Consider the following 14639-nt stretch of genomic DNA (forward strand, 5'->3'; position numbering starts at 1 on the left):
CGAGGTTGGGTCGCAGGGGCAGCAGCTTGAGCAGAGATGCCCAGACTTCCCTCTCCCCGGCCACTTCTTCTAGCTCTTCCGGGGGAATCCCAAGGCGTTCCCAGGCCAGCTGGGAGACATAGTCCCTCCAGCGTATCCTGGGTCTTCCCCGGGGCCTCCTCCCGGTTGGACGTGCCTGGAACACCTCACCAGGGAGGCGTCCAGGAGGCATCCTGATCAGATGCCCGAGCCACCTCATCTGACTCCTCTCGATGCGGAGGAGCAGCGGCTCTACTCTGAGCCCCTCCTGGATGACTGAGCTTCTCACCCTATCTTTAAAGGAGAGCCCAGACACCCTACGGAGGAAACTCATTTCAGCCGCTTGTATTCGTGATCTCGTTCTTTCGGTCACTACCCATAGCTCATGACCATAGGTGAGGGTAGGAACATAGATCGACCGGTAAATTGAGAGCTTCGCCTTGTGGCTCAGCTCCTTTTTCACCACGACAGACCGATGCAGAGCCCGCATTACTGCGGATGCCGCACCGATCCGCCTGTTGATCTCACGCTCCATTCTTCCCTCACTCGTGAACAAGACCCCGAGATACTTGAACTCCTCCACTTGAGACAGGATCTCGCTCCCAAACCTGAGAGGGCACTCCACTGTTTTCCGGCTGAGGACCATGATCTCGTATTTGGAGGTGCTGATTCCCATCCCAGCCGCAAGATAAATTATTTCATGTTTTAAATGTATATTTATTTTAGATGACTTTGAGAGCTCTGTTCTCACTTTAATATCCATCCCGCTATACTGTATCCTAACTACAGGGTCATCGGGGTCTGCTGGAGCCAATCCCAGCCAAAACAGGGCACAAGGCAGGAAACAAACCCTGGGCAGGGCGCCAGACCACCACAGGGCACACACGCACCAAGCACACACTAGGAACAATTTAGGATCGCCAATGCACCTAACCTGCATGTCTTTGGACTGTGGGAGGAAACCGGAGTACACCCACGCAGACACAGGGAGAACATGCAAACTCCACGTAGGGAGGACCCGGGAAGCGAACCCAGGTCTCCTAACTGTGAGGCAGCAGCACTACCCACTGTGCCACCCCTCTTTAACATTAAAGACTAATTTTTCTGCTGATTGTTAAAAAACCAAATTAAATGCGTGGTGATTCAATGTTGTATGATAAGAAAAACTTTCAAGGGGAGAAGACTTTTGTGCATTTTCTCTGAAGCTGAAGCTCTTAGTTTCTTGTCCTCCCGGGCCATCTAACCACAGTTTCTGTTAGAAAATTGGAAATTGTGATTCTTGATTGTTTTATATAACCCGCTATCTTTTAGTTGTTTTACTTCCTTTTGTACCTCTGATTAGTCATTATAACTGTATAGAATTTTGTATGTTTTGTTAATATTGTTTTTTTTAACTTGATTTGTCAGGTTTGCTGGCTCTCAGTGGGCTTTGGACGTCACTTTTTTGCAGTCTTGGTGAGGTTTCCTGTGAGAGAACTTTAACTGACGCACAGTGAAATAGTCATGGAAGGATCAATTCAGGGAGTGTGACGGATATTGGACTCCAGCCTCATCCTCTCATCAGGTGTAAACATGACAGTAAAGGTTAGGACAACTACAGAAAAGAAAAGGCTTGTTGATTTGTTCTTCCAAAAGATAAACTTCAAGGCCACACTGGTAAAGTGAGCTTGATGACCAGAGCAGCACACCCACCTGACCTCACCACAGGACATTTCCGCAATGACAGATTCAAAGTGTGAGTAAATAAAGGCTTAACTTTCACACGCACCCACTAAGCATGAGCCGACTGTCCTTCACTGTCCTGCTCTGCTGTAAGTATCCTTCATGGTTTAATTCCAGGGCTCATCAAAGGTCTGGTTTAGTAGAAATCTGGACCTTCACTCTGTAGAGCTGCATAGGAGTGCTGTAAATTGTGGGCACAAGTCAGATGTAACATACGCTGGTTATTTAGCAGTCACTCTTGACCATTCATTTTCTTCTTATTGTATTTTAGGTGCATTAGGACCAGTTGTGGAGCCTGGAGCAGATGAAAAGGTTAACTGCAGCCTAGCAGAGGATTCGGAAGTAACCTGGTATCTTCAGAGGTCAGGACATCCACCTCAGGCTATCGTCAACTATGCTGAAAAATCAGCCCTCCCGGCAACATATTACAATGGATTTCATCCCTCTAAATACAAACCCGACAGCGAGCAAGGGGTCAAAATCTTAATAATTAAAAACTTCACTAATGAAGATTCTGCAGCCTTCTACTGCGCCAGCAGGAAAGGACCCAAGGTCCACTTTGCCGAGGGAGCAACGCTGACAGCTACAGGTGATGGAGACTTGGTTATGTCTTAGTTTGTCTCATTGTTTAGTTACAGTATGTGAATGTTGCTGTTTATCATAAGCAAGTGGTTATCTTAGTCAACATCCACCTGGTGTCCACTCTTGTTAGATCTTATTATGGCAAGTTGGGGGGCAAAATGCAGATGAGCAGCAACTAGCAGTCTAGTCTTCTTTTTGTGATTTAATATATTCAGAAGTTCTTAGATTAAACAAGTCCAGTGTGCAGTACAACCATGTGTGGGTATAAAATGAATGGCATTGAGAATAAATAGCATGGCAGAGAGAAGGGGACATATTTGAGCTGCTCCGGTGTGGCTACAAAGGCCTACGTGTTTTTTATCAGTGTAAAAGTCAAGAAGAATTAAATAAAGACTAGATGGGCTTCCATATTGTTCTAGTGGACCAAACCCAAAATTGTGTAAATTAAAGAGAAAACTGTACTGGGCAATTTATAGTGCCACATTTTGGGTAATCTTCACAAAAAGCCAAAGGTACCCATATACAGTATAAGGGGGTATTAACTCCCTGTGCTGATTAAGCTGGACATTCTTGATTTGGAACTGGAGGGAAAGCATTGTGACAGGAGAGTCAGAGAGAGACAGAGAGGGTGAGAAGTTGGAGCCCCCAAACGCCCCCCGGACAACAGGTGTATTTGTTGTTTTACTTTATAACAGAACAGGCAAATCATAGAACTCTAGCACAACTGTTTGGCTATTATGGGTCAAGGGGGATACCTGCAAAACAACAAATATGAAGCTAACATTGCATCTCACCTCACCTTGATCCCCTCCATGTTCATTTGCAAAGTTTATATATCTGTGGAGAAATTTGTTGGTACCCCTCCACCCCAAAAAAAAAAAAACAAACAAAAAAATTAAAACACACGATTGGCACTGAAATAACTTGAAAACTGAAAAAAAGTCATTAGCACCCATCAGTGTTTATTTTGTATTCAACAAAAATCTGACTTGGCTTTAGAGTTTTGATTGAACAGAATATTTCCAATAATAACACAAATGAAAATGGCATGAACAAAAATGATGGGACCCTTAACCCCATATTTTTGTTGGACAGCCTTTAGAGTTTGCAATCAGTGCACACAAGGCGATTCATGGAGCTCTCCATGTTTGCACAGGTCGTTGGGCCCTCTCATCCTGAGCAGACTGTTAGAAAGGGGACTTCTTCAGACTTCATGTTTCAGTTCTTGATGGGATTCATATCGGGGCTCATTGAAGACCACTTTGGAATAGTCCAATGTTTTGTTCTCAGTTATTCTTGGGTGCTTTTCGCTGTGTGTTTTGGCTCCTTATCCTGTTGGAGGATCCATGACCCACTGTATGACTGAGACAGAGCACCCTGACGCTGGGCAGGACGTTTCACTTCAGGATGTCTTGAGATTTCATTGTTTCCTGCTCAGACCCAAGGCCCCCCATGCCGGTGGCATCAAAGTAGCCCCTAAACATCGCTAAGCCTCCTCCATGTTTCACAGAAGACATGGTGTTCTTAACCATAATTTTTTTTATCTGTGAACATAGTGCCTATGTGACTTGCCAAAAAGCTCCAGTTTTGTGATACTGACTTGGACAAATTTGTTGCTTCCCCTCCACCGCTAAAGACGATCCCACAATTGTCTCTGAAATAACTTGAATGGTCAAGGCCTAACTTCATTACACACCTGCCAATAATGTGAATCCCAAGTCTCTCCTAACTAATCTTCAACGATGCTGCTGCTCCCTGATCCATGTCATCCATCTAGGAGGCCCCTCTTACCTCCTGCTGCCTTCATCACCAAGTAAATGTAGTGTTCATATTTAAAGCACCCCTGCCATGTTGTTCCCATCCTCTGGATAGTGTCCTTTACGAAGATATGGAACAGGTGAGGAGTTTCCAGAGATCTTTTAGTCGATTAAGTAGCTGGCTGCACTCCATCCTTGTGTCCAGCATAGTAAACACTGCAGACTATCAATGAGTCCTTCTGTCTGCTAACCACTAAAATATCCTCAAGCCCTATAGAAGCAGTCGGCACATCATCACAGGGCATGCAACTTAGTTAATTCCAATTAGACTTTTTGCCACTTTTGTTCAGATCTCCAGTACATTTACTTTCTCATTTTTACAGTTTAAAAATTATTATTATTAATTATTTAGTTTCTTTTTTTTGTATTATTGGATATTAAGAATGTAAATCGCTTTGGGTTTCTTTGGTGTATAAAAATTACAGTTACACGTTAGAACATTAGAACAATCTAGAAGAAAACAGGCCATTCAGTCCAACAAAGCTTGCCAGTTACTTTAGGCATGGCAAAAATGCATCCATTACATCCATTACTCATTAACTTTTATGTGACCAGACCACCACAAAGTCTTCCAATGGTCTTCATAAAACATCAGTAGATGGGTTATTCATCTCTGTGCTGTGGGGCATGTTGACATGTGGCCAAATGACTTGTTAATGTGAAGGATTCACTGGTCTTCTGCAAAATATGTAACATCAAGCAAAATGTGTCATATTTAAGCCACCTCAGACCACATAGCAGAGAAGAAGAAAGACTTCACTTATGCTTTGTAAGCGTAACTAACACCAAAAGAAGCCTTTGTTATGGTTTTTCACCGAAGAGTAAATGAGTTACAGATGCATTTTTGCAGTACCTAAACTAAAGTGTTGCTGAATATCCTGTAGAAATCGACGTTGTTAGGTGTTGTTTTTACTGTAGCTACAGTGGGTATAGAAAAGAATCCCCCCCTTCGAAATATTCCCAGTTTTTTGCTTTACAGTCTTAAATGAAAACACACACAAAAAATATTTCTTCCCAGCTTTACTTACTCAATGCCACCTCTAACATCCAAGTGAAAGATATCACAGCTACAGTTCAGAAAAATTATAAAAATTTAAAAACCAGACCTACTGAGATGAATAAAGAATCACCCCTCAATGTCATTTTGTTGAACCCCCTTATGCTTTAATGACAGCCTTGAGGCTGTTGGGATTCTTCTCAATCAGCTTTGCACATCAAGATTGTGTAATAGTTGCCCCCCACTCTTCTTTACAGAACTGTTCAAGTTCGCTCAAACTGGATGGTGAGCGTTGGTGGTCTGCTATCTTCTAATCTTTCTACAGATTTTCACTGTGATTAAGGTCTGGGCTCTGACTGGCCACACCAGGACATTCACTTTTTTCTTCTCCAGCCACTGGGTGGTCAATTTTGCTTTGTGCTTCAGGTTGTTGTCGTGTTGAAAGGTGAACATTCTGCCCATCTTCAACTTTCTGGCAGAGGGTAGCAGGTTTTCCTCAAGAATTTGACAGTATTTTGCCCCATCCATTTTTCCTTCTACCCTAATGAGAGCCCCAGGCCCTGCAGCAAAGAAACACCCCCACAACAGGATGCTGGCCCCTCCATGCTTTATTGTAGGTATGGTGTGTTGTGGATGGTGGGCTGCATTGGTGTACCATTTATATTGAGGCCAAAATAGTTTGATTTTGGTCTCATCTGACCATAAGACCCTTTTCCACTTGGCATCAGAATCTTCAAGGTGCATTCTGGCAAAGCTCAAACGAGCCTTCATGTGGCCTTTCTTGAGAAGTGTGACCCTCCCGAACAAGCCACAATTGTGGAGCGCTTGTGAAATTGTTGTCACATGCACACCATGACCACTCTTTGCCATCAAATCCTGTAACTCCTTCAAAGTGACCATTGGCCTCTTGGTAGCCTCTCTTACCAGTTTCCTCCTTGCTCTTCCATCCAGTTTGGAAGGATGGCCGGATCCAGGGAGGATCCCAGTAGTACCAAACACTTGACACTTCTTTATGATGGACCTTACTGGGCTCCTTGGGATTGATAAAGCCTTTGAGATGTTTTTGTCTCCATTTCCTGCCTTATGTCTATCCCTGAGATCTTTTGAAAGTGGCTTGCCACCCATAGTCAGTTGTTTGCTGTCAGTTGCACTACCAAGCAAGGGAATTAATGGACCAGGTACAGCTTCAGTAATCACTCGGATTACAACTGATCACAGGTGGAAGGAAGCCAGTAACCATGGTCTGTAATGAAAATGGTGGGCACTTACACCTGATTGAGTTTAGGGTATGGGTGGGTGGGGGGTTTTGGGGGAGTAGATCCTTTATTAATCCAAGTAGGTCTTGTTTTTGATTTTTTATAATTTTTCTGAGCTGCAGCTGTGATATCTTTCACTTGGATGTTAGAGACTACATTTGAGTAAGTAAAGCTGGAAAAAATATTGGTTTGTGTGTTTTCATTTAAGGCTGTAAAGCAAAAAGAATGGTAATATTTTGAAGGGGGATTTTTTTCTATTCCCAATATATGTGTAAAGGACACTGCACAACAGACAGATAAATACATGGATAGCTGAAATTTTGGTAACAGTTTAGGTACTGCAAAAATGCATCTATTAGTCATTTACTGTTATGTAACAAGGCATCAACAAAGGTTTCTTTGGGTCTTCATAACACCTACAATGCATTAATAAAGTGGTTATCCGTCTGTGCAATGTGGCTTTGTTGGTATAGTGCAGGGATCCTCAATCACAGTCCTGGAGGGCCGCAGTGGCTGAAGGTTTTTGTTTTAACCTGGTTGCTTAATTAGAAAGTAAATCTTGCCAATAATTTAATTTCATGGCTTATTAGTGCTTAAATTCTGCTATGTCAGGTAATTCTCATATCCTAGATTTTCTTCCCCTTTCTTACCTTCAAATGATTTGAAGGCTAAAATGAAAAATTAATTCTCAGTCCTTCACTTTTTTCTCTTCACTTTCCTTCCAAGTATTTAATTAAACCCAATAGTGCATGATAAATACACACAGGTGTCAATGGTAACACGCTAAATGGAGAAATGCTGCTCTCTTTTGTCATTTGCATGTTATTGCTAATTTGGAGCAATTAAAGAAACCAGAACTACAGCTGTTTAAGACTAAAATACGCAACAAGGGTTCAAAATGTTAACGAGTGAGACTACTAAAGTGAAGCAGAAGTGTCACTTGAGCAATAAGGGCTTCTTATTAAGCATTTGGGTTGGAGCAAAAACCTGCAGCCACTGTGGCCCTCCAGGACCGTGATTGAGGACCCCTGGGGCCTCATGTATAAACGGTGCGTATGCACAGAAATATTGCGTACGAACGTTTCTACACTAAAATCGCGATGTATAAAACCTAAACTTGGCGTAAAGCCACGCACTTTTCCACGGTAACTCATGCCCTGGCGTATGCAATTTCTCCACTCGATTTCGCAGACTGGCGGCACCCAGCGACAAAGCAGTGCTACTGTTCCTGTGTGGTCACCCTTTCTTTCTTAGACCCACACTAGGGGGCTCCGCCCCCTGCTCGCTTCACTCGTCAACCCCTGGTGTTGGGAAATGACAAAGAGCGTGATGTATGAATGAGATATAGAATAGTGTGAAGGTGTAGATGATGCAAATAGAAAGCAAACAATAAAGTGTGTGGCACAGTGTAAAGGTTTATTGGAAAATTTCTTTGCACACGCCGTTTAAGTGTAAAAGGTAATTCCAGGTCAGAACTTGTAAGGTCAATGAAGATGGTTATTGTCGTGATCAGAGTCAAGTTTGTCAGAGCTTAGAAAGAGTTGTGTCTCTCCAGGAAGTAATGCAATGACTTGGGTATTTATGTTTTCCACATTAATATTTTTTGGACATAATATAGTTCGTTGTGTTAAAAGGGGCATTTGGTCTAATGAGATTGCTGTTCCAAATATCTCTGTAACTAAGTCGTCGCAGATAAAGGCTTGAGGAATTGTACTAATATTTGGGTGAAGTCCATCTGTATTGGTGAGAGTACCATCTCTCAGTTGTAATAACCAATTGTTATGATCTGGATCTGGACATCGCATGTTTTGTACTAACTGTATCTTTTGAAAGCAATGCCAATTGTCTGCGTATTTTAAGGTGCACTGAACAATAGCTGAGCACATGGCATGTGGAACAATAGCTAAGCACTGTCTAAAATCTCCTCCTAATAAAAGTACCTTTCCTCCAAAGGGAATATTATTATTCATCAACGTTTGTAGAAGTTTATGAATGGTGTTGAGTAAGTGAGTGGATGCCATTGTACATTCATCAATAATTAACAGTTTTGCAAGACGGATGTCATGTGCAGTGCCACTGTTAATGTTCATAGTGGGTACCGATTTGTAGGATCTAATGCAGTTCATAAAGTTTTCACTTTCAGGTACATCGTTAGTTAGAAGGTTCTGTAGATATTCAGGATATGAATGTAAAGGAGGCAGTCTAATTTGACCCTTTTGACAACAACATGTAAATTCATTACTTGTATTGCCAGTTGTTTCTTCAGGGAAGTTAAGTGAATGACAATGATTGCAAATGACATTCATTAATCCGAATGAATTTTCATGAATAGTGGACTTATTATTGAACACGTTGTCAGCTAACTGGCGCAAGCGTTTAGCAGGTGTCTGTCGTTGATGTCCTTGACGTGTATGTTTTGCTTGTGCCGTTTGAGAGGCGCGTCGTTGTATGTCCAGTATTTGGGACATGTTGTTTTGGAGGTGTAATCGATTTGCCTGTGCTGTGTGAGAAGCCCGTTGTAGTTTACGGCGTGCATTGTTTGTATTGAGCTTTGCCCGTTTTTGTATGTCGGTCAGTTGAGCTTTCTCTTTTTGGAGCCTTGCGTGCTTGTTTTCCAGCATTCCAGATGCGCGGTGTAGACGTCTGCGTTTATTTATTTTGTCCCTTCGCTGCCGTTTCTGTATGTCTGAGACGGGAGGTGTTTCGTTTTGAACCCGTGCTTGTTTCGATGCAGCACTGTGAGACGCGCGCTGCATGCGTCTACGTTCAGTGTGTCTGTCCATTTGGGTTCGTTTCTGTAACTGTGTTAGTTGAGCTTTGCGTTTTTGGAGCCGAGACATTTTTTCTTCCAGAGTTTCAGAAGCGCGTTGTAGCCGACGTGTATTGTTTTTTTTCATGCGGGTTCGTGTGTTTGGTCCCGTTACCTGAGCCGTATCGTTTTGTACCCGTGATCGTGAATTCATGAATTGTTTGTTCTTCAGTGTTAGAAATATGGATAAGTAATAAGGAGGATCGCACTCACTGTTAATATGGAGCCTTTTCTGCGGTTGAACGGTTAATAGTGCCTCATTGTAATGAGATCCACCTATGCTGCATAGTGTGCGTGTTGAGATGACATATGTTTAATACGGACGGTTCGTTCAGAAATGGGGCTTTGTGTGTCATTTGTTATTTATGTTACTGTGGTCGAGGGTCTGAATCGTCGTTTTTGTGTACGTTTCGTGTGCTATGGCCGTAGTCTGTCCCGTTTCGTGTCCAATGGGCTTTGTGTGGTGCTCGCGGCTTCTTTTTTTTGTGTGCTAGGGACTTGTTGAATTCTCCTCTTTGTGTGTGTCCCGTTTCGTGTGCAACGGCGTCTGACTCCTTTTTTCTGTGGTCTGACTTCTTTTTTCTGTGCGCGACGCCTCATTTCTTATTTTATGTTGTATTCCATCCGGTTCCCGTTGCTTGCGGGGGGGGGGGGGGGGGGGGGGTCGATTTGTGGGGCGCCTGCGCAGTACGTCTTTTGCGTCCATGGCCCATTGCGGGATGTCCCTGCGTCCATCCGGTTTACCATTCTCGGTTAGTAATGTGGATTCCTGACGCAGCTTTATAAATGCACTGAAATGAACTGCATATTGTTTATTAGTGTAATGCATCTGATTGTAATTAACCTGCAGCAATATAATGGTCCAGGGAATAGCCATAGTATTACAAATACCATAACTGCTTTAGCGTTGTTACTCTCACTGCATCTTGTTCTTCTTTTTGCTGTTCCCGTTAAGGGTTGCCACAGCAGATCATCTTTTTCCATATTACTCTCACTGCATCACTCGGAGTATTTATATCACTGTATCTGAGTGGGGAATCACAGCAGCAGCTGATCGGAAAGAGAATTATCGGTATACAGTTTCAAGCACACACTACCTCAACCCCAGCAAAAAGCGTCAAAGCCATTCCTGTACAGACCTCGCGTTTCAGAAACAGTTTCATCCCAAGAACTATAAACACACTCAATCAGTCCATCAAGTGCTCCTTGTAGAACTGTTTGTACTTATAAGTACAATTACCGGTACCCCACTGTATACTTACACTACAGTTATAATATTGCACAACCTGCGCCACTTTATAAAGCGCGTATGATGACAATACCATTTTTAAGATGAAATGCAGCAAAATATGTTGCTTATAGTATACAGATAAAACTTTAACTTTATTTAAATAATCTGTATTGTTAATAATTAAACATGTGAGGACACGGTGCCGCAGCGCTCGCTAGTTCACGGATAGCTCCTGCCTTGCACTGTATTATTGCTGGTGCTGACGCGACACTGGAAGGATAGACAGATAGAATAATTAAACATGTACTACAAAGATATTTCAATGTTCCTTAAAAGTTTTGAAGAATCAGCGTTCTAAGCTTACAGATGGCTTAACGTCTATTACAGAGCTGGTTGTGTGGCAATTGGATATTTTGAGAAAGAAAAGCAGGGACAGGAATTGTAGGTTAGTACGTTTGAAAGAGACAGTACTTCTGTAATAAATTATTCCATCAAAGGTCGTGCATGGCGCAGCAAACCTCTTGCGTGAGATATGAACAAGCACTGCGCCACCGTGTTCCCATGTTTAATAACATGCTTTCATTCCTATCATCATGAAAAAGATATCACGTATACATCTCAGTATTTTAATTATCAGAGAGCTGTAATATCACGAATGCAATGGATTCTGTGTCCTGTCGGAGAAAGAGAAAGAACGGAAGAATGTAGTGATTCACACACATAGAGCACATAGAAGATCAAACACAGAACAAAGCATTTAATATGCTACTTGAGAAACTAGTAAAATAAACGATTTTAAGATGAAGTTTATGATGTTCTACTTTAATGACAAAATAAACTACGTGATTAAAGTGGAAATTTCAAGATTAAAGTTGACATTTCGTGCTTTTTTCCCACTGTGTGCCTATTTTTTTTCTCTGTACCCTAATAAGCTTTTATATGACACTCACACAGTGGGCTACGACTTGCCTTTTCATGCTGATTTTGATATGTGATTTCTTTTTTATTTCGGGCACTGTGCGACTTTGTGAAGTTGAGCCTTCGAGTTTCTCCGACACTCTGTCACTCGATCATCTTTCTTTTGTTGATTATACCACTGTTTAAACCAACAAATAGTACGTTTTTCCTTTGCCTCCACTTGGTATTCGCTGAAATTCTTATATTTCCCCCCATGCTTTTCCCATTGTCTTTTCACAGAAGGCTATTTATATTGATTTGCATATTCAAAGAGGCGTAATTCTGGGAGGAGTTGGGGCGGGACAGAAGGCGCGTGCACATGCGTTACTTTTCACGCTGATCGGAATTTATGTAGTGGAAGAATGTGAAAGTTTGCGTGCGCACAGATTCCTGCATCTGGATTTTTCTGTGCGTACGCACATTCCCGCTTTTGTGCTTACGCCATGTTATAGTGTGAGTTCTACGCACTGCGTTATACATGAGGCCCCTGGTATAGTGGATCCACAGCTCAGAAAAGTGGGCCATTTTTACAAATAAATAATTAATTGGTCTGCTCACTCTCCATGGGTGTGCATGTTCACGTGAAGGATTTGGTCTGTCTTAGTTGCTTCATCGACTTCCTGCGGTGCACCATTGAGAGGCTGTGCCCACCTAGGCATATAAGAAAGAGCCCGCGTGAGAAAGAAAGGGGAACAAAAACAGATCAGAGGTTAAAGGGAGAGACAGATGAAAGCAGGAGGTAGAAGGAGCCAGTGAGAGAGAGAGCAGGGGCAGGTAGCTGTGTGGAGAGACCCTTAAAGAAGCATGTGGCCAGCGCCCAGGGGGCTGCTGTAGAGGATCACTCAGGGATCTGCAGTGACCAGGAGGTTCCAGCAGCTCACCGCAGAAGTTCAGGAAGGCAGCGGGAGTCAGAGGCTTGGATTGGCAGCCCCCAGTGTGAGCTCCATGGCCTTTGGGGACCTGAGCCTAAGTCCAGAGTGGAAGCATTGCTGTTGCCATGGAATAGCTGGGACCCATGGAAAGTCGACTTTGTCTGTCGGCAGGGCAACTCTTCTTCTGCAAAGCCCACACGGGATGAGCAGGGGAGACATCAATTTTAAGAACAATGCACCGGGCTCTTAGAAAAGGACAGTTTCCTGACAGATGGTTTTTAACCTCGCTTTTATGGATATTTTCTGTCTGTTGTTTTAACCTCCATGGACAGCACCTTGGTTTTATTATTTATTGAATCATTAGTGGAGATTTAGAGTACTGCAATTTAATGGACACTGACTGTTTTGATTTTTGAATTGTTTAACCCTTTAACTGCCAACTCCCTAAATATTCCCCACGCCAGGCGAAATCTGAACAATTTTCGTTTTTTTTACTTTTTTACATTTATTCAAGCAGTATTGACCACTAAACGTTGTGCAAGTTCTAGAAATGAGCAAACACATACAACTGGAGTACCAGTTATCCATCCAAATGGTGTACCCATTGTCCAATAGTGGTAGGGCAAGGTACACAACAATTTTCTCTGAAAGTCCAAAGCCCTTACATTCATCTGGCAACACTGCTGAAATACTACTCATAGGATCCTCTTTGCCAGTGTATACACGAAATCTATAAATGTAACCTGAATTCTCAGCTAAGCAAAACATCTTGATACCAAACCGTGCCCTTTTCAATGGTAGATACTGTCGAAACTGTAAGCGGCCCTTCCACGACAATAAACTTTCATCAACTGTAACTGACGGTCCTGGCATGTAGGGCAACTGAAATGTTTCAAATAAATGGTCAATCAAAGGACGTAGCTTGAACAAGCGGTCGCGGTTTGGATCTTTCTTATCTGGCTCATTTCTGTTGTCATTCAAATGAAAGAATTTCAGCAGCAAAGAGAATCGGTTACGTTTCATGATAGCTGCAAAAATAGGTGTTGCATACATAGGATCTGTAGACCAGTACATCTCAATATCTGGTTTTCTGATTATTCCCATCAACATCAAAATCCCAATGAATTTTTTCATTTCGTTTTCATCAGTGTCTACCTAAGCACGAACACGGGAATGTGGAGGTAAATTGGGATTTTTCTCAATAAACTGTGCTGCATACAGATTTGTCTGATGAACAAAATGTCTGATCAAATCAGGTGACACAAACAGCTCATAAAACTGCTCAGCAGTGTAATTGTTTACATCAACAGTAAAGCCACACGTTGCCTCGAACGGATGCAGAAAAGGTAGTTCACCTCGGGCAGCAGTCCAGTTGAGATGCTGGGGATACACCCACTCATCGCCGTCATCCGATGCGCCGTCATTCACAGTATCATGCAGCGCACGTTGCTGCTCATCATTGTCGCTAAAATCTTCTTCAGAACTGCTACAATCATGATCAGAATTGTCCAAAATCGCCTGCAAAGCCTCACTTGAAGTCAGTTTACGTTTCGCCATATTCACAGCTGTCACTTCCGAATCACGTCACATAACCGGCCAAAACAACCACAGAGTTGTCGAAATACAATGTAGTAATAATACCCACGCCAAACCGTCAGTTATACTATGCGCCCGGCATTCATATAACTATACGCAAATGTGCCGGATAATTCCGGCAGTATGGCGTTAGCAATAAAACAACGATGCCGGATATATCCGGCAGAGGGCGGTTAAGGGGTTAATACAAGCATTAGAGCACTTTTTCAGCATCCCCTTGCTTGGTATGTCTTTGTCCTCATTTGCTCAGCTCATCCTTCGGAAAAGTTATTGACGATGTGGGGTTCAAAAGTGGGAACATGGAGCTGGCCTGCACCGTCACAGGCTTACTAACATAACTTCACGTTGGAATGGTCAGAAAGTGTCTTAAATGAGACACGCTTCTCTTAATATTGGATACTTTAATATGCGGCCTGTGAATCCTTCACATTTGTAAGTAATTTTAGCAGCATGTCAAATGCCGCACCACACAGAGACACATAACCACTTCACTGATGCTTTATAAGTGTTATATATCAGGTTGGCCAACTCTGGGCCTGGAGCACTGCACTGGCTACAGGTTCTCATTCTCATTCATGCTAATGAACTCTTTCTTTTCTCAATGTCCTTCTGCCCATTCTGGGGGCGATTTTTTCTCTTGTAGCCATGTCCAGGGAGGTTGGCTACAGTCCCATGGTCCTTCGACTCCTTTGTAATATTTGCAACTGTTGTCACAGGAATATGAAGCTGCTTGGAGATTGTGATCTTCTAGCATTTGCCTTTAACAGGCATTTTTAGAATCT

General features: G+C 42.7%; 1 protein-coding gene across 2 annotated transcripts in view; it reads left to right on the forward strand.

Annotated features, from left to right (window-relative positions):
* Positions 1-1524: 1524 nt before the first annotated feature.
* LOC114669707 (uncharacterized) overlaps positions 1525-14639 on the forward strand; it is a 59406-nt gene continuing 46291 nt past the window's right edge. The window contains exons 1-2 of one of the 2 annotated variants that reach the window (XM_051925988.1): positions 1525-1753; positions 2012-2329. In XM_051925988.1, the coding sequence (XP_051781948.1) occupies positions 1738-1753; positions 2012-2329 (334 nt within the window). In that variant the 5' untranslated portion in view covers positions 1525-1737. Of the gene's footprint in view, positions 1754-1774; positions 1830-2011; positions 2330-14639 lie in introns of those variants that run through there. The other variant, XM_028825893.2, reaches the window with a different exon arrangement.

This window comes from Erpetoichthys calabaricus, chromosome 4 (assembly GCF_900747795.2).
Source record: "Erpetoichthys calabaricus chromosome 4, fErpCal1.3, whole genome shotgun sequence".
NCBI lineage: Eukaryota > Metazoa > Chordata > Cladistia > Polypteriformes > Polypteridae > Erpetoichthys > Erpetoichthys calabaricus.